The sequence below is a fragment of the Sitophilus oryzae genome, unplaced genomic scaffold (genome assembly GCF_002938485.1).
Source record: "Sitophilus oryzae breed Bouriz unplaced genomic scaffold, Soryzae_2.0 scaffold_562_pilon_pilon, whole genome shotgun sequence".
Lineage (NCBI taxonomy): Eukaryota > Metazoa > Arthropoda > Insecta > Coleoptera > Curculionidae > Sitophilus > Sitophilus oryzae.
In genome coordinates, this window is record NW_022147154.1 from 3,042,856 (window position 1) to 3,064,994 (window position 22,139).

At 31.8% G+C, this 22,139-nt stretch overlaps 1 protein-coding gene across 1 annotated transcript in view; it reads left to right on the forward strand.

Moving 5' to 3' along the window:
* LOC115887301 (hemicentin-1-like) overlaps positions 1-22,139 on the forward strand; it is a 662,438-nt gene that overhangs the window by 567,084 nt on the left and 73,215 nt on the right. Inside the window, exons 5-7 of the mRNA XM_030906694.1 lie at positions 12,404-12,607; positions 15,772-15,917; positions 16,077-16,227. Coding sequence (XP_030762554.1) covers positions 12,404-12,607; positions 15,772-15,917; positions 16,077-16,227 — 501 coding nt within the window. The remainder of the gene's footprint in view (positions 1-12,403; positions 12,608-15,771; positions 15,918-16,076; positions 16,228-22,139) is intronic.

Here is a 22,139-nt window from a genome sequence, read left to right on the forward strand (position 1 = left end):
ATATTAATGTAAGTACAAGAATTTGTCACGTACATTTTTTTTTGAAATCTCTAAAATAAATCTATTTATTTTTCGAAACTGTTCGATATTTCAATATATTCTTTATAATACAGTATAAAATAAAAATAAATACAAATAATAATTTTGAACGTAGTTATAAGAAAATATTTTTATTTAAATATTAAGTATATTTTCTTTTTGAAAATAAAATAGTTGAGTATATTTTCGAGTACATTTTATAAAAAAAAAAAAAAATAAAATCAGTAAACATTTAAGAAACTAAATAATTTTATTTAAATTATTAAATAAAATATAATATTTATTAAAGAAAAATCTATCTAATATTATTATCATCTTAAATTAAAAATAAACAATCTTCTTTTCATATAATTTTTTTTTAAATCAAATACATTTTATTTTAATAATTTTTATTTCTATTTTATTTACTGTCAAATTACATTTTTCAATCTTTACTAAATAATGGCAACAGCTCAAGGTACAACCATTGAATTGGAAGCTTATAAACTTTCCGAAATTTTTTCAATCGTCCCTGAATACGAAGGCGACCAAATATTTTTAGGCAATTTTTTAAATGCGTGTGATTGCGCATATGATATGGCAACCGAACAACAGAGAGTTTTTCTAATAATACATATCAAAAACAAACTTAGAGGTAGAGCTGTTCAATTAATCAATTCGCGAAATCCAGCTAGTTATTCCGAAATTAAACAACTACTTTCGCTACATTTTGGAGATTCCCGTGACCTATCCTCTCTTATCCAAGATTTACAAAGACTAAAACAGTTATCAGGAGAATCACCATTAACTTTCTTTAATAGATTACAAGTATTAAATGCAAAAATGCATTCTTATGTTCAAAAATCTTATTTAACTAGAGATCAAAAAATGGCTCAAACCGATCTAATAGATACTATGTCTTTAAACACTCTTCTTACTGGTTTAGAACCACGTCTAGGCCAACTAATTAGGGCAAGTAACCCTAATTCTTTGGTAGAGGCACAAAATAAAATTCGTAGAGAACTACAATTGTCATATTTAGAAAATCAAAAAACAAGTAAATCTAACATTCCTATTCTAAAACCTATCCGAACACCCTCTTTACCTCCTAAATGCTCAAACTGTAATCGTATTGGTAATTTAAGTAATCAGTGTAGACAAAATATTAATCGATCGAATTTTTCTCAAAATTCTAACCCTAATTTTTCTAGACCACATTTACCTAATAATAATAATTATAATAACAACTCTAATTCTAATAATAATTCCTCTCATTTTAATAATAATAATAATTCTCATTCAGCAAGCAAACCTAATACTTTCCAACAAAGTCAACAAAGAACTTTTAATGGACAAAATCAAAATCAATCTTCAAGACCTACATTTCAAAGAAATTTTAATCAACCCCAACAAAGAGCTCATCATGTAAATTTTGATAACAATTTTAATAATAACTATTCTTATGAAGAATATCCTAACTATGATCTAAACGATAATGGTAATTTTCAAGAAAATGACTATTACGATGAATATTCCTATGACACCCCTAATCCCGATAACTATTCGGATTTTCTCGATCTTACAACCAAAGACCAACCACCCGACACCCTAATACAAGACTCTACATCCGAAATTCAGACGCAGATACAAGCGCTGAATCTCGAAGATATGAATCCAAACCTGAACTTCCCAGAACAGAAGTTACTCTAAACCCTCTCCTAACAGTAAACTCCAAAAATTTATACTATATTAATGACTGTTCAAATCAATATAAATTACTTATAGACACAGGTGCTGGAATTTCTATATTTAAAGAAAATATAGCTAAAAATTATCGCAATAGACGTCCCGAAAACATTACGATTCAAGGTATAACAGATCAAAAACTTTCAATAAATACTTCTACTCTTATTCCCTTTTCTTCTGGAGATTCCCATAGAGTTTATATTTATAATCTTGACATTGAATTTGACGGAATTTTAGGCTTAGATTTCTTAGAACACTATGATTGTGTAATAGACCTAAAATCAAAAGAACTTATAACTAATTTTAAAACCATACCATTACACAAAGTTACAGAAAACATTTCTACACTGAGAGAAAATAATGTCATTCTCGATAAACCACCTTTTAATAAATCTCTTAATAAAAATCAAATATCTATAGATGGTAGAACTGAAAAGTTTTTTTAAATTATCTTGTAATCTATCTAATACAGAGGCTATTTTATGTGCAAAGGAAATAGATAAAGTTAGGCTACCTAATGCTCTAGTTCGAGTAAACGAATTTGGCGAATTTTACACTTCCATTATCAATGCAAATGTTATCAATAAAACTATCGATTTCTCAACTTTCACTATCGAACCTTTTGACACAGAATCTAGTAAAATAATATAATTCTTAATTTTAATCCTGATCTTAAAAATAATAATTCTTTCGATAGAGAAACAAATATTAAAAATCAATTAAGAACAGACCATCTAAATTTTGAAGAAAAGAAATGATTACTGAACTTTGTCTTGATTTTTCTGACATTTTTATCTCGAAGGTGACAAACTAACCTTTACTAACGAAGTGAAACACTCGATAGACACTAATAACGCTAAACCTGTTTTCACAAGATCCTATAGATACCCTCAAATTCATAAAGAGGAAGTTACATCACAGATAAATAAAATGTTAGATCAAAAATTATTCGTCCCTCAATTTCACCCTGGTCATCCCCTGTTTGGGTTGTCCTGAAAAAACTTGATGCGTCAGGTAAACCTAAGTGGCGTATAGTCATCGATTATAGGAAACTAAACGAACTTTCTGTAGACGACAAATATCCTCTTCCAAATATTTCTGACCTCTTGGACCAACTTGGTAATTGTCAATATTTCACTACCCTGATTTGGCTTCAGGTTTCCACCAAATCGAAATAAACCCCAAAGACATCGAAAAAACAGCTTTCACAGTCGAAAATGGTCATTACGAATTCGTTCGCATGCCATTCGGTTTAAAAAACGCCCCTTCGACATTCCAAAGGGTAATGGATAATATTCTCCTTGGTATCCAGAATGAGCGTTGTTTAGTTTACATGGATGATATTATTGTATATTCTGCAACCATTCATGATCATATTTTAAGATTAACAGAAGTTTTTAAACGTCTTCGCAAAGCTAACCTGAAAATTCAACCCGACAAATGCGAATTCCTAAGAAAGGAAGTTGCTTATTTAGGTCATCTGATCACCGAAGATGGTGTCAAACCCAATCCGTCAAAAGTCGCATGTATTAAAAATTTTCCCACTCCTAAGTGCTAAAGACATTAAATCCTTTCTTGGCTTAGCAGGATACTATCGACGATTCATCCCTAATTTCGCTAAAGTTTCCAAACCCTTAACTAAACTTCTTCAGAAAGACATTCCTTTTATTTTCAATTCAGAATGCACATCCGCCTTTAATGAATTAAGAAATGCCCTTATTTCTGACCCTATCTTAATATATCCAAATTTCGACGAAACTTTTATCTTAACCACAGACGCAAGTGCCTTTGCGATCGGAGCTGTCCCTCTCACAGGGTCCAATTTCGAAAGATCTCCTATAGCTTACGCATCTAGAACACTTTGTAGCGCAGAGACGAAATACTCCACCATAGAAAGAGAACTACTGCAATAGTGTGGGCAGTTAAGCACTTCAGGCCTTATCTCTTTGGCAGAAAATTTACCCTTGTAACAGATCATCGTCCATTAACATGGCTATTTTCCATTAAAGACCCAGGAAGTCGCCTAGCTCGTTGGCGTCTTAAGTTAGAAGAATACGATTATAATATTGTACAAACCGGAAAAATAATAAAAACGCAGATGCTTTGTCGCGTATAAAAATTAATCATTTTAAAAGTTGTTCTGATCTTCAATCAAACATTTCCGTTTTAGCCCTAGGTAAAGACATTCATAACCGCCCTTCAACTATTTTTCAAGTACCCGACTCAGATGATGACGAAAATGACGACACTCACCCAATAACTGAAGAATATAATAGATTCGTACATTTATACAGAACTAAGTCAATTATAGATTATTCTAAAATAGAAATTTCTAACTCTCAGTTATTAGACAAATCTAATAAAAATATAGTCACATTTTTCTGGCAGACTAAATTACAAGATTTACATAATAAAATTTTACGACGATTTATTTGAAGAACATGCAGATGTTTCTTCTCATGACATTAATATTCTCAATAGTAAAACAGTTAAAGATCGTAAATATTTTTTTATTCCGTTACCTTTAGATAATGAAACAGTAGTTCAACATCTTTTTTATATTCTTCATAAAGGAAAAAATAACTTTGATCTTTTACAAACCTACTGTATAGAAAATAATTTAGAGCTACCGATATTAGAACTTTTCTCTTTTATTTTTACTGACGACGACATAAAACTTAAGATATGTCAAAATGTTGTTCAAACTCCAGACCAAGATCAAATTCTATTATTCTTGATCAGTACCACACTGGAAAAAATAATTTACATCGTGGAATAAATGAAACTATCAAAAGAATAAAAGAAAAGTATAATTGGCATGGTTTAACAAAGATGTAGAGAAATTAATAAAAGTTGTGAGATTTGTCAGAAAGTCAAAATCTGTCGTAAAAATCTCAGTACTCCCCTTGTCATTACGAAAACTCCTAAGACCCCGTTCGAAAGAATAAATATAGACATTTTTGAATTTCCTACTCGTAATTATGCTCTAACTATCCGAGACTAACTAACTAAATTTTACACAGGCTTACGCAGTTAGTGACAAAAAGCACATTCCATTGTCAACACACTTTTATTGTTTTTCCAACACTATGGTACCCCCTTACGGATACACTGTGACCACGGTCGAGAATTTGACAATAATTTAATGAAAGATCTTTGTGAATTATTTGATATCAAGCTAACATTTTCCAGTGTTAGTCACCCACAATCCAATGGCTCACTTGAGAGATTTCATGCAACCCTTTTACTGAAATGATTCGAGTTCATATGGCTGAACATCCAGAAGAACATCCATTTAATATACTACCCTATTCTGTTATTTGCTATAATAATACAAAGAATAAAACACATGGTTTTTCCCCTTACGAGTTAATTTTTGGCCATACATCAAGTAGACCTCCAGAAACACTTTATAATCAAAAAGAACTAATCTCCAAGTAAATTCGTGATTTAAACAATAGAATGGAACACTATTATAAAGTAGCGAGATCTAGAACTAATCAGAAAAAGGAAAAAGCTAAAATTCGATTCGATAAAACAGTCTCTAAAAATCTTCCAAATTTTGCAATAGGTAATAAAGTATACGTTAAAGAAGCTCAAATAAAAGATAAATCGCATAATAAATTTAATGGTCCTTTCGAAATTTTAGAACTTTATGGAACTTCCGCAAAATTAAAAAATTTAAATTCAAATCAAATTTCAAAAGTAAATTTTGATAGACTAAAACCATTCTACGAATAGTCTATTTTCTTTTCAGATTTCTCTGGCTAGTGCCAACAACAATCTCTCAAATCTTCATCACGCCCATAAACAACACCGTTGGAATATTCTTTCACGAAGAAGATACTATCCGAGTATCTAATAATAAGTGGACTCTTTTAGTGTATAAGGAACTCGAACCGATAAAACAATCTATTTCTAATAATGACAAAATTCTTTCTAACTTAATAGACACATTCGATCAATCTAACCCTCGAATGATATCATTTAAACCTACAATACAAACGCACGTTAATCTTTTAACTCAGATCGCTGACTCTGTAAATTTAAAATTTAAAGAAATTACAACAGAAACAAAGAAATACGAATTAAGAGCAAGACGCGGCTTAATCAATGGTATAGGCAGTATTTTTAAATCTATAACAGGCAATTTAGACTCTTCAGATGGAGACTATTACAATGAATGTATTAACAAAATTAATCGCGACGAAAGGGAAATAGAAAATTTATTGAAAAGTCAAATATCTGTTACTACATCAGTTATATCAAATTTTAATTCTACTATTAGAAATTGCAGATCGATGAAGAAAGTTTTAATGAAAACATCGCTGAAATTCAAACTTCTATGTCAAATTTATCCGATGATTTTGCATTTTATGAAAGTCAAATAAAAGCTCTAGACATATGCCAATCTCTAATGGAAAGTTATGTATTTTTAGAAGATTCTTTTAATGACATTTTGAATGCCATCACATTCGCGCGTTTAAGAATACTACATAGTTCTATAATCACACCTAGAGATCTAGTATTTTCTCTTCAAGATATTTCAAAATCTCTCTCTAAAAATAATTTACCTTTACCGACATATTCTTCCAACATTGGTCAATACCTTGACATAATAGAATTAGAGGCCTATCAAACAGAAAATAAAATTGTATTTGTTCTTAAAATTCCTCTAATCGAACCTGAAACTTATACTCTTTTTAAAATCTTTCCTATTCCATTATTGGATAATCGAACAGGTATTTACCACATTTTATCCACTTCAATAAAATTTATTGCGCGAGATGACAATTCTTTACTGTACATACTTCTTGAAGATCTAGAAACATGCAAGCAGTTACAACCTAATGTCAAGATTTGCTCTGATCTACTCCAGTTTCCAATTGACAGCGATGCTATTTGTGAAGCACAACTTCTGAGACAGACAAACAAACTACCCCGAACATGTCAGACGTCTCTACTCTTAGCAACCGACTACAACCGAATTGCAACGCATTTATTGGAAGCACTCGGATACATTCCAAGCATCCGATACAGAAATACAGAAATGTTACTTGCAGAAGCCACCCTGTAAAAATTCCCTTCGATTGCTGCACACATCTACCAGATAAATTTCATATTCCCGAGCTGAAACCAATTAAATTGAGTCATTTAGACATGGATGATCTCAATATAGCTCAACATAGGCTCAACCAATATTCAGAAGAACTTGACAAGATGACAAACAACCCTTTGTCTCAAGACATCTTCACTGGTTAACCATCTTTACAATCGTTTTAATAATTGTTTTAGTTCTCTTCTACATCTGTTGCAAGTGCCGACAACGTAGAAGAACACCCACGCTAAGTCTTACTGATGGCAACGATCCACCGCCTCCCGAACCACAAGTTCATAGACTTCAACAGAGGTTCAGGAAGATCCTGCCCAGAAGAAGAAGCAGCATCCACCCAGAGGAGCCAATAGAAGAAGAAGCCTCGAATTACGGTGTCCCTCAATCATCCTTAAAGTCGACGCACAGCATCAACTTTTTAAATAATGGGAGCTGTTATATTGGTTTTCCATCGACCTTTACACCTTTGCCGGTCAAGCACACCGATGGCCACATCCTGCCAATCGCCGCATCAGCGATATTGCGCCATCCGCAGTGGAAATCGCCGTAGCCGCGATCACACGGTGTCAGCAAATCAATTCTTTATTTAAGCCAATGTATTGTAATAGAAAAACACTTATAATTTTGCATTTATTAAAGCACGTTATAATGTCCGTTTAATTTTTGATTTTTAAATAATAATTTTAATAAAAAAATAAATAATAAAATAATTTACAATTAAAAAATAATTTTTTAAAAAGTGAAATCATCCTCCAGAAGCATCATAACATATATATATATATATATATATATATATATATATATATATATATATATATATATATATATATATATATATATATATATATATATATATATATATATATATATATATATATATATATATATATATAATATATATATACTAATAAAATATTCTTGTAAAAGTGAACTATCTGTAAAATAAATTAAACCATGAATAGTGTCACAAAATATTGTTGAGACTAAACTGTGAACAACCCTGATGCGTATTTGTGATTATGATTAAATAACTATAGAGTTACTACTAATACTACTACTACTACCACTTTTGAATAAGCGAATGTTTACAAAATCGTATTTAATCTAATAAAAATAAAGTATAATTCTTAATATGATTAGATGTGATTAAATACAATTTCTGAGCATCTAATATTTTAGGCAATTATTTTATAAATTACGTTTTGAGGTTTCGTAAAGAAAATCCGGTAATTATCAAATCGACAGCTGCAGGAGTGGAAGACGCCGGAACTTCCCTGCGGGATTTTGTTCTCCAATAAAACCAAGCTGCTCCTCCAAACACTAATCCCACCTGATTACTTCGATAACAAATTAGCTATCGTAGGAAATCAGGACCGGTATAATAAGAAAGTAGAGAAAGTGGAAAATAAAATGGTTTCTCTGACTAATATCATGCACACATATTAAAAAATGTACTATATGTAATATTCAAAATATTAAAAGTATTTAAATATTTCTCTAGAGTGGTCATGATTGCGTACTTAAACAACACGTTAGAAACTAATATTAATTAATACTTTTTTCTACCAATTCACTGCATTTGATTTCTTCTGGCAAATTTTGTTGCGAAGGTCTTCATTAGTTAATTTAAACTCTAAATTATACTTTAAAGTACTTTAAGCGAAGGTCTTTAAACTAGTATATTGTCAATAGTGATGAGACATTTTCCATCCTCATCTAAAAACATACCGGGTGGTGCATCAACGTTGGAAATCATATGCCAATTTTGAACTGTCCAAATATTGGCTCCCCTATTGATTTTACAGCGAAGTAGTAAATAGGTTTCTAAAGATCTGGGTATCATGAAGACACAAGCCGAATTTGGACATATTTGAGTAAGCCGTTTTATTTAAGCCGCAAATATTGACAATTTATCGTAGGTTGACAATTGCCTGGTTTTGCATTGTTACCTGTCCAGTTTTAATTTAAAAATAAATGCAGTTTTTCTAAATTTTGTTAAAACGGCTTTTTCAAAATTGTTCAATTTGACAAGTGTATTCAGCATACCCCAATCTTTAATACCTATTTACGTGAATCAGTAGGAGAGCCATTATTTGGAAAGATTTCCTATGTTTCCAATCCGGTAGATAGTTTCTTGAAAACCTAATATTATTTTAATCTGTACATTTTTGAGATGTCGTGAAACAAGCTGAGGTCTGGGTACAATGGTGCAAACCTACAACTCATGATATTTTAGAACTTGCTTTTATCAGAGTTCTGTATGAAGACATGGATATCTTCTTGTGCCCCCTGTAATATTTTAATTGTCATTTTTATCAAAGGAATAATTAACAAGTTAAAGAGATACCATGCTAGATACAAAGGTGCTTCTACTGACATGTTTCTCCCATATTGGAATACATGGATGACTTAATTATAAGATTATACCTTCTGGAATTATTATTTAATTATTATATATTATTTAATTTTGTCAAGTAAGTCGAGACAAAAAAAAGCTGAGCAGATAAAATTACGTACCACTCTCATAATACCATGTTCCATCCATACATCTGAAAACATGGATTTTTTTAAACCTTTTAATATTTAAAATCTAAACTAATAAAAATTGCATTATTTGAGGTTTACAGTACTTGTTCTAGAAAATAAACGTTCTATTTTTCATTTTCAAACCTCGGAGAGAGTAAATGTGTTAAATTTACTCATTTTTATAACCCAATGAAATATAACCGCCCCGACTGAATAACTTAAATTAAAATAGTAAATGACAATAAAAGCATTTAGAAGACGAGATTTCTTCCGTAACAAAAGCCGGGCTTAAAATTTTTATGAAAGAAACAAAAGGTGTAATTTTCGCAATTCCCCAGTGACGGTTTCAATTCTGCATTAGAATCCGGCGCGGTGCTTTTCTTGGTGCATATAAATTTAGGAATAAGTGCAGGTGGTCGCAGGGTAATTCCACCAGAAACAAATTTTAATTAAGAGAGATCCGGTGGAAAGCTGGACTGTTTTTTAATAAAGCTGAGACTGGCGGAGTTCGTCCTCTTATTCCTTTAAAGAAAAGTGTTCGCAATTTATACTGCTTGGCTTTATTAAAGGAAAATATTTGTTTTCATTCTGTTGGAGCCTCAGTTTATGAACAAATTTTGATCTTTTTTTAACAAATAGAAAAAGGTGTAGTTTAACTTAAATTACATTACATTAAATATCAAATATTAAAAAAACAGTTATTTTGAGCATATTTTGAGCATCATTTATAACAACTATATTAGGGGGTAGGAAAGATAAAAAAGTTTACCCATTTAAGCTGAATGAATTCAAGAACATCAAAAAATGTGGGGAGCAGGGAGAGTAAATTTGAATCAAGGAATTGTTTTCCATTTCCAAACATTTTTTATCTAGAAATAACAGCAACCCATCATTGTATGGAAGAAATAACAAATCAGGATATACATATGGATAACACACCATTTAGTTGCCATATTTACAGGTATCCAACCCACGCTAAAAGCATTCGATTTCATAGATGTCAATTCTAGACTAGTATTGGATAGTGTGCCTTTTTAGTGCTTTAAATAGGACGAGACAACGTATCAATGTTACTTTAGTCTGGATACTGGAGCACAACGGTTACAAAGGCAAGAAAATAGCAGATAAAATATCAATACCATTCATAGGTCCAGACCCTTTCTACAAAGCTACTAAAGTGATTTCAAAAATGACCAACCATTCTCTAAAATAATGAAAGCAATAATTCACCAGAAAAGAGAGAGGCAAAAAGTTCATTATAGAACTAACACCTGCCAATAATACAACACTAACCAAACTAAAATTTAAGGCAGACCTGATAAGCAAAGTCAGGAACATACAGTATTACGTATACTAAAAGTTATTTTTTTTGTATATTATATAAGGTATTTTATATATTATGATTGCAAAAGTTCTGTATTCCTGATCCAACTAGTTTTGAGCTTCCTTTAGTGGGCATCACTGCTATCATCTCGCGGTTATCTGTGGTCGCGCTTATCGTGCGCATAGAATAATTGTTTGTCAGATTAATTTATTGACGTCCATCGCCATTACAAATCTGGGTTATAGTTTGATCATTTAAAACTATTTACTGTGTTAATCTACATAATCCGTTGGGATTTCAGTGAAAAGGTAATAATGTGATATTGTCTTTTGTGGATTCAGTATTTTCACTGTTTATTTTTAAGATAGAGTTTTTCTGAGCCCAACTTAACCTAAAATATCTGGCATACTTGCTGAGGCATTTTATTTAAGTTCACTCTTAATAACGGTTGATTCTCACTATACCTTCCATATCACTACCATCTGTTTCCCTTCCGTTTATATAAAATATTATATCATGCAAATGAATATGACAATCCGTTCCGTTTCCCTTCCGTTTCATATCCTTTCCTTCCATACATTTTTTTAGCGGACGGACTGAAGCGTATCGGAAACAGCGTTGTCAAGTTTTCACATTTGTACCAGCTCTGCTAACATTTTGCTGATAAATGATATTAATTGTGTGTACAATAAAAAGTATGCAACTGATACGGAACGGAAGCTTACGTACAGCATCAATACAATAAAAATACCGAACGGATATGGAATGGATATGGAATGGAAACGGAAGGTATAGTGAGAATAAACCTTAAACCTCTCATATTTTAAATTTACCAATTAATTTCACATAATTTTTTATCTGACAAGTATTTTTATATCATAACCTTACAAATTGTGCAATGTTAATTACAGTAATTCGGAATTATCCTGATGCAATATAGACATTTATTTTTAACAACTACGAATGTTTTTTTTTCTGTATATGCCATGCTCCCAACCTTTTTAGTTTTAGTATATTAAATTAGTTTTCTCTGGTGAAATATTAACGAACTTACAATCCAGCTCTGCGAACAATACAAGCTACCGTACGCATGGGTCACAATATACATTTTTAAATATTAATTTTTTATTAACTAAATCTGTTGCAAAGTGCACCGCAAACTCAATAGGCATCTAAAACTGATAGGATTGATGGATGGACAAAGCCGTGTGCAGATTTTGTCAATCAGAAAAATAAACGGCTGCTTATATTTTATGTCAGTGCGATGCGCGATGGTCTGACAAATATGCAGTTCTTTATATTAGGCAATGATAAGCAATTGTTCAAGAGATTTATGAAGGGTTCAATATACAAATTATTAAACTTTTTGAAAAAGATAGAACAAAAAATCTAATTTAATCAAATCTAGTCAAAGATAACTCAACAGCTAGATAGAGTTCTAGAATGTAGTACTAAATAAATAATTCTCGAAACAAGCCTTCGACAAAACAATTTTCTTATAAAAACAACTGTTAGGCTTCTAAATATATTTTATATATATTTTAATATTTTTTAAATATTTGTTTAGATATATTTTATGTACATAAAATGTTTTAGAAACTCTGAAATGTTCAAAAAATATTTTAATGTCTACTATTTTGTTCGAGCTCTAAAATCCTTTTTTCGTTTCTGTGTAGGTAAGCCAAGTCCAACCGTAACATGGTTTGTAAACGACCGTATGGTAGAAGGTCGTGTGGAAGCCATTGACGGTCACGTGATGGTCAACAAATTGGAAATCAAAGAAGTGACCAGGGACAAGTTAAACTCGACGTTCAAGTGTCAGGCCAGCAACACCAAGCTAATGATGCCTTTTGAGAAGATGGTTCGCTTGGAATTACTGCGTAAGTCTACATTATATTAAGATCTTGTTTAAAAAATTGTGGATTTTGCTCAAGTCACCGATTTTGATAAAGCTACTAATTTTGATCAACTAATAGAGATAGATTGAGAAAATATAGACCATTTTCTTCTTTTATGATGTAGCTTTACGAGATGTAGCTAATGATCTGAACACTATAAAACACACACATCTTTGAGAAATAAGTGTTTGTTTCCATATGTCTTCACGTGTTTTCTAAAAGTGCATAAAAAGTTCTACAAAAAGCGATTTTAGTTAATTAGCCGATTTTGATAATACTCTTATCAACTAATCAAGCGGTATACTGGGTGGTCCGAATTGTATTCGGGCAACTTTGCCAGCATCTTCTCCAGATAAAAATAAGTAAAAAGCTTCATATAAATGTATACCATAAAATAGTTCGTTTCGGAGATACAGGGTGTAGAAGTTTTATTTTTATTTCGGGTTTTTTCAAATAATTTATGAACTATAGTTGATATTTGGATGGAAATTAGTCTGAGAGTTTTTTCACATGGAAAATTTGATTTCGATGTCAATATGATTCCTACTTGTAGTGAGCGCCACCTACATTTTTTTAACTCTTTAGATGAGTAATAGTTTTTCGTCTGCACCTGTAGAAAGCTACTGAGTGAAATAATATACATTTCCGTCGTTTTCTACGTAAAAAAGTATCTTTGTAAAAATCGGTACGAGTAACCGTTCCCAAGCTATTTGAAATGGAAATGCATGTCATTGACTAAAACGATAAATTTGGGAACTTTTTTTACATTAATCATATTTTTTAGACAAAATTATGATAAAACAGTTTCTATTGAACCTTTAGCACAAAAACAATTCAAATTTATTGTTTAAGTCTAAAGAATATCTAGTTAACATGTTTAATTTTTGTCAATCATGACATCGGTTTTCACCAAGAGACCTTTTTTACATAAAATACGATGGAAATTTATTTTTTCTCAGTAGTTTTATAAAGGTACGGACGAAAAGATATTACTCTTCAAAACAGTTAAATAACATATAGGTGGCGCCCGGGCGCGCCCCCAACAAGTAGGACTCCCAGACATTAATTTTCACCTAAATGTCGACTATAGATCAGAAATTATTTGGAAAAAGCTAAAATAATAGTTAAATTTCTGTACCCTGTATCTCCGAAACAAAACATTTTAGGACAAAAATTTATACGAAATTGTTTACTTATTTGTGCTTGCAGAGTACGCTACCGAAGTTTCCCGAATACAATTTGAAGCACCCTGTATATTAGGAAAGTATAAACCATGTTTGTTTTAGGAATACATCATTATAGGGAAATATTTTTTACGGTTATAAAATTTATTCAAAAACAAAATCAATTAGTCTCTACATATTCAGTCATACAGTTTTACTGTATGACATAAGTACTGTATTATAAATTGAAATCACTAGATATTTTTATTACGAGCAATTTCCATAATTTCTGCTTCATTTTTTATTTATATTTTAATAAACTAAAATTTCTGTTTGTTTATCTCTTCCTCACCTTTCTTCTGTGCTTACTCATCCCTTTCCCCTTTCCCGCCCCGTACAGTTGACCTTCCCCCCACCATACTCGACGATTTATTCGGACGCTGATCGTTATTCATTTGTTCTGCTCAGCCGACTTGACAGCTTATTATAATATATGTTCTCCATTTCCTCCATCAATTCACATTTCTGTCGGCCTGGCCGTTCTGCCATTTTTTCCATCGCCACTTAGAACAGTAGGAGATTCCAGGCTTATATCTCGTTGGAGGATCCTGACGATAGCCTAGAGGAATGATACGTTGGAGGTGATATGAAGGATTTATACTTGTCGTTGATTTTCAATCAGGAAAAATCGTTGGGTGGATGTTTTACGAGAAGTAAAATGGTTTCTGTTTTTTCAATTTCACCAGTTTTGATTAAATAACTTTTATTAACTAATTAAATAACGAATATAAGGTATTTTGTTATTACCAGTACTATTAGTGAGTTCAAAAAATCAGTTTTTTACAAATTCAAAAGTCTTTGATTCTCTATAAAAGTACATAAAATTTTCTACAAGTTATCCTTTTCCATCTTAAGTTTCATTCATTATTTTCTCCGTTGCAAGGAGAGCGGAATATAAGATAAATAAATGTTTTCATTCTATCTACTATGATTAAATTTCGAAGTTTAATTTAGCATAAAACAATCTTCCTTTCCTTTATAGTTACTTTTCTCTGTCCAATCAGCGAAAGGGAACGCTTTCGACGTTCAGAAAAGCTTCTTTTCACAGGATCATTCCTATTAAATAAACTCATTCAGTGTACATTTCAACATCAACAATTTGTTTATTTTTATTAAAAATACAAACAATGTCTTATTTATACAAATAATTCTAAAGTAATTTTATTTACATGCTAGTTTTTTTTATTATTAAAGTGAAACTTTTTACACGTCACACGTTACATGATACACGCCACATAAGTAGTAACGATCGAAAAGGTGGTAAGCCAACGAGGAAGTTGAGATGGATCTTTGGAGCGTCGTAAGTCGGGCCTATGTGAGCTAGGGAGCTGAAACTCGGAATGCAGATAGGGTTCGAAGAGCCCCATCTTGTCATGATATTTTGAAGACGTTTCGTGCACTATAAAACCCCATCATCAATGGCGAAAAAATCGTCCGATTTAAATGAAATTTGGTATGTCGATTGATTGGACCAAGGCCAACTTGACCCTGTACGACACGTGACACTATGACAGTTACTTTTGAAGTAAAAAACGTCAAAATCGATGTCGTCCGATCGCGACCAAATTTGGTGGGTAGGCTATTTGAGCGACGGACAGAAGTTTCTCTTCAAATATGCGCACATAGTGCACACACCATTTTATTCACAATTTGTAATGTTATGATACACTGTTATATATTTCTATCTTTATAATAATATCAAGTTAGGACCTATGAAAACAAATTGATTAAAATTAATAAAAAATATATAATTTTATCCTAAATTCCCCCTTTAACAAATTATTCGTATATCTAAAAGTATTTCAATTAGTGACATGTCATAGACCTACTAGTAAATATTTCTAATAACTGTTATTTTGTTTTTATTATTTTTCTCTTATTATTTGAATCGTAGTAATTTCTAATATATAATATATTTTACAGTTCGCCCATTAAGTGCAGTCATACCAATGAAACCAAGACAGCTAATAGCAAACGAAGAAATCACTATTCATTGTGAAGTCTCTGGATCTAGACCAAAAGCCATCATTCACTGGACTAGGGAAAATAGACCATTCAGGAGAGGCAAGGTACATATTTAATAAATAATATCAGTAAATCCATGAATACCATGTTTCTCAAATCATATACACATCAAATCATATTTCGTCATAGTATTTTGTCTCTAAAAGATACTTTCGAATGTTAAGAAAATAACTGTTTATTGTAGAATAAAAAAACTCTTTCAGTTTCATGAGGAGAATTCAAACGACACTCTAGTGAGTTCGGTGTCCTTTTCTCCAGTCCCTGAGGATGATGGAACTATTCTTAAATGCATAGGCGAAAATCCCAAGCTGTCTGACGGAGGACAAGAAGATTCCTTCAAGCTTAACGTTGTCTGTAAGTAACTTTTACTGTTTATTTACTGTCCTTTGCGTAGATTATATTTTCTGTTTAGACTTCTAGAATAATTATTATGCCGGGCGAAAAAAACGCAACGGAAATATTTTTGTCAAATTTAAAGTGATATATTTTTAATTTTTAGCCCAATTTTGATGAAGTTTTTATCAAACTGTATATAAATGTATCAACTTTAATCCATAAACTTAGTTTCTTTAAAAATGTTAGTATTTGGCTTATTATACAGGGTTAATTGAAGGGTTGTTTTTTACCAAAAAGTTTAAAACACTCTGTGCAATAATTTCGTTAGCAAATTTTCCTAAAACATAATTTTTCGGACGTTTCAGACGTTTCAGACCCAAGAACGGTAAACTAATAGGATTGCTCATCCTCATAAGACGTACGTTCACCTCTTCCCGCGCTTCAGCTGACAGTTGTGACGTCATTGTAGCCCTTGTCAAAGCCTTCGTGGCCTTATCATGATAGTGGGTATTATTAGTTGCGTGTGGTAAACTTATAAAAATAACAGCTGAGAAATTTTGAGTTAATTATTTTGTCAATTTTAAATGTGAAAAAGGTGTCTTTAAAGTTTTTAGAGCTGTAGAGTGTATAAATACGTTCATTTTGTGTTGTGGATTGTGACAAAGTGCATACTAAGTGCCCACGATTTTGTTTATTAATTATTTTAAAGCAAAATATGGAAGTACTCTAAACAGAATGCTTACAAAAGGTGATGCTGGGAACTGCTGTTCTTAAAAATGCATTATCCGAGTATTTAATACGATTTATACAGTTGATTTTCTATACTGCATACATATAAGGTGTTTAAATAAATAAACTAAATAATGAACGTTTTGCATTCGGTAACCAATAACACACGTGTGTGTATTATTGGTTGCCGGATAAGGACTAATAACCATGACAAGGGCTACAATGACGTCACAAAGCGAGTAGTTTTCGCATGCACCTGGCGGACACTTTTGGCTGAATGAGCAGTCCTATTAGGTTAACCGTTCTTGTTTCAGACCTATGTTTCTGAAGCATTTTGTTTCTTGGATCATGCCTTGGTTAAATTTTAAGGGCGAAACGAAGTTGCCACCAACAATTTGCATTGTTTTTAATTATTATCATCCCTTTTTTGTTATTTTTCGATGTGACAAGGTGTCTTAGTTGATTATTGTGGATTATACAGGGTGATTCAGATTTTACTACAATAACTGCAGGTATCTCTCGATAGAACTAACCGAAATAATGATAGTTTGTATTATAAACCATACTCCAAAAACACTTCCGCTTGGAGTAAAATGGCACTAAGATTTGAATTATTTTTCGGTTTTTATTTTATTACTCGTAAGCCAGAGGATCTAAATACGCAAGTGTTTGTTTGAATACTAAGGGCAACGTGGCTGATATGTGTGAAAAAAATTGGATTAATTGCTATACAGGGTGTTGTTTTTGTGAGTGTCAACTGCACGGAACCTTGTCGAACTTTTTTTGTCTCACGCCACTGGATAAATTTGTATTTTTTTCTGATACCTTCCGTCTTTTTACTAACTTTTCTTGTTCTTAATTTTTTTTTTTTGATATGTCGCTTAGTTTTCGAGATATTCCACAAAATTCCGGACATAGCTCAACTGCGTTCGAAAATTGTTACTTAATTAGCAGCATGCCATATGAAAAATAATTCAAATGTTAGCGCCATTTTACTCCAAGCGGAAGCGTTTTTGGAGTATGGTTTATAATACAAACTACCATTATTTCGGTTTGTTCTATCGATACCTGAAGTTATTCTAGTAAAATCTGAATCACCCTGTATACTGCTATGAACTTTCCGGCATGTTCGACAGATCTGAACCCTATAAAACACGTTTGAAAAATGCTTGACAGGAGAGAGAGGTCGCAATACGATACCAGTTTTATTAAATAAACTTTGCTTGGTCCTTAAAGCAGAATGTGAGAGGATAACGCAATATGGCAGCCTCGTTGACAGTATGAACGGACGTCTCAGGCAGTTATAGGAGCCAAGGAAGGCAATACAAAGTATACTTATAATAATTATAGCTCCCGTATATAGCGTTTAACGCCTTGGGAGTAGCAAGGTACAGCTTACCTTGCTAGAACCGTTCGGTATACATGGAAGGTAATGTGGCTAGCATTACGCTTCAACCGCCTATTATTACCTCAGGATTGTGAATCCCAAGTAGTCATTTAAGGCTGAGTCAACCTAGATAGGACCCAAACTATTTTTATCATATTAAAAATGGTCGGCTGATGAAATGCCGACTGTAGGATTCGAACTTACAACTTTCAGATTGGTAGACGAGAACTGCAGCTCTTCGCCACCGGTCACCTCCCCACAATACAAAATATATTTATATATTCGTTTAATATAAATAACAATAATTATCACAGATCACATACAATACTTACTATGTTACCTGTTTATTTGCTGATTTTTGTTTGTGTGTTTAATTCTATTATCTGTTTATGTTTCTGGATATTTTGTCAGCGCAAAAAATGTCACACTGACACAATTTGTCTTATACAATATTCGAGACACGTAAGGGAAAGTTAATCAAAAAAACGTATTATTTTTATTAGGTTTTGTATCGTACAGGGCCGAAGCAGCAATGGCCCAATTTTGCCAAATTCACTCTTAACCAAACCAATTTAATAAAACCTTTCTCGATTCCCCGAACGGCGGCAATATTTGTCCCTTTCCGCCGTACCAAAATGAAAAGCAAAAGCGGGCCTCACAATAGCTTTAATCCAATAACAGCGGGCCGCGCTAAGGCCCCAGACATACGCCGAGTTTTAAACTGAAATATATGGACGCAATTAGGACAATGCTGTAATATTTGGCAACAACGTTCCCCCTATACGTTTAACCCGGTCCGGTTCCGCTATATGAGTTTTAAAATGAAAAATATTGACACTATTATAGTAGAATAGTGTAAATGTAGCCTTAATAAAGCTTTACTAATGTTACGTAGCGCCGAAAATACTTTTTACCATTAATGGTGACTTCGGGTGAAACACAAGATCGTAAATAAAGAAGGGTGAGGGTAAAGTGTCAGACAATAATAATTCTAGGTTATTTCGTTCGCTAAGGAATGAAAAATAGCAACAGTAATAGTGTCTGAGAAATGCGCAGCTAAAATTATAGCTTCTGGTTTGTTTTCGTGTATTTGGATTTGTAATTATACACTTTGGGGTTATTTTGACTGATAAATTTTAAAAAATACATAGTATATACAGAAGTATAAAAAGGCCTTGACCCCTCCAAGTGTGCTAATTTCTGCATTAAGTTTATCAGACTGAAGGAAACAGCTTTCCGACGACCGGTTTCGGGGATGTATCACCATCATCAGGCCAACTTTGCTGAATCCTTCGGTCTGACTAATATACTACTACTGACTATAATAGTACCTATGGTACTCAGATACGATTACTGCGCTTTGCATGTCAGATCGAAGGAGACAGCAAAGTCTGCCTGATGATGTACGGGAAGGGTGAAAACTACGCGTACCCCACATAAATTTTATTAGAAATATTGTTGAAAAAAACTCCACGACTGATATTTTTTCTGTAAAACAGTTCTCCTAGTATTTACTACATTTTTGTGTTTTGAAAAATTATCCATATTATCTTGAGATATGGCCATTTATAAGTATACCGGGTGTGTCTCGAAAGTGTGAGCCACTCTATATTTTTTTATTTCTTGAGAAAATAAAACGAGATTTGGTATGTTAGTATATGACATAAGTTAGGATTGATTGACGTATTCAATTGTTTTTGCTCACTTCCTGTGAACAAAACTGAACTTTTGATTTTTGAATGGCAAATAAATAAAAAAATAGGATAGCTTTATTTTTTTAAATGTAACTCCCTGTATATTATTACCTCCATGTATATTATTACCTCCCTGTATATTATTACGTTTCTACGAATAAAATAAAGGTAAGTTTGATTAAGGTTTACCGCATTTTAATCTTACCGTTTTTGAAATATTTACGGTTTTGTCAAAATACTGTGTAACAATTTTATATGTAGTATAATAAAAATTATACTACCTTATACAGAGTGTCTAAAAATTTATTTTAAATAATCAGTAGCTTTAAACGGCAATAACTTAATTTAACTTAATTTAAATGGAACACACCCTGTACGAGGATCAGAGTCACAATTTAATTCTCTATCAAATTGTATCATACCATTTTTACCTATCTCTTCAAGTTTTTGTAGAAAATGCATTTTCTTATAATTGAGATATATAATAGACCCCTTTTATCAATAATATACCCATGGAATATTGATATTTTAGATTATTTTTAAATTGTAACAAATTTTCAAATAGTACCAGATACTAATATTGTCGATATATTTCGCTTTATTAAAAAAATAAAAAACTCAGTATTCAAACTACATTAATTGACCGTTTGCGTTGATTAATAATAATTGCTCCAAAAACTAAAAAACTGAATTTTGAATGTGTATTAGACAGTGCGGTAAAAAGTAACTCCTTATAAATTTTATATCATTTTTTGACGAAAGCATATTTATAACAACAGATATGTATATTTTCATAACTTATTATTATATTAATCTCTGATTCGAATCCACATTTATGTAGAATAATTTATTAACTAAAATAATTAAACATGTAATTAACTAATTTTTCGAAGGAATATATGGAAAATAATGGTTGTATATTTAGTTGGTATACTCTTTTACAAAGATTTAATTAGTTTTCTTTTTGTAAACAAATGGGCTTGCAATATTATCGTTTTCGGCACCTGTACATTTTGTACATTTGTTGCTTTAAAAAATCTAGAATGTCAGTATTCCATGAGTATATTGATAAATGAGGTCTAAATTATAAGAAAATGCATTTTCTACGAAAACAGGAAGAGATATATGAGATATATATTTGATAAAAAAAAATATACAGATTGTTTCGTCAAAATATACAGAGTCCAATGAACATATTTTGATTTCAAAAATACGCAGTAGGGACACTCTCTCTATAGAAAATCGAATAGTATGACTCAAAACCAAATAACTTTTGCTGTTTTGTTACATCTGCCGCATTAAATTTTAAGAACACAGTAATTAAATCTTGCAATTAAAATCGATACATTACATGATAAAAAACGAGCGAATAGCAACTTGGTTCACCGCTACGAACACGCCAAAAAATAATGAATGGTTGAAAACGTAATTGTAATTGGATAACGCGAAACAGACCGTATATCAATGATTCAAAATGTAGGTAGGTATATGTTTGAATATACGATAGAGCTTCTTTTTTTATCCATCCACGCTGGGCATGTGTGGGTTTTAATAGTTAGACCGACTTTTAAAAAGGGAGAAAGAGAGAAACAGTTCATTTTTGCAGACCGCTGTTCATATTTCAGGATTTTGGAAGCGGTGTGGCTTAACGTTGTTTTATGAATTTGCAATGCATATGGGACCAGAAAGATGGGCTCTCTGCAGGAGGGATAAAAAGAACACCTAATTTAGACATCTAAATCGTCAACGAGAAGAGGATTTTTTCAGTATAAAACAAAGCTTTTAATGTAAAAGAGTTCTCATACATAATAGTGTATTATTCATAAAGTAGATACTTAAAAATTTATTATGAATAATTGCTTCTTTGTAATATAAAAAATAAAGTCGTTTAAATGAAGCACTAGCATTATGCATTATTTTCAGATAGTATTTGTGAGGAGATATAAATCGGTTTGACCTTGTAGGTACAGCAGTAAAAGTAAAGAAAAATTCTACCACCATAAAAAATGGTTTGAAAAAAAGGATGGTGTACCGTGTGGGGTTCATTTATGGTTATAAATAAAATTCTTTTATTTGATATTCTCACTTGCCGGTGTCAGAAAATCTAATGTCGTTCCTTG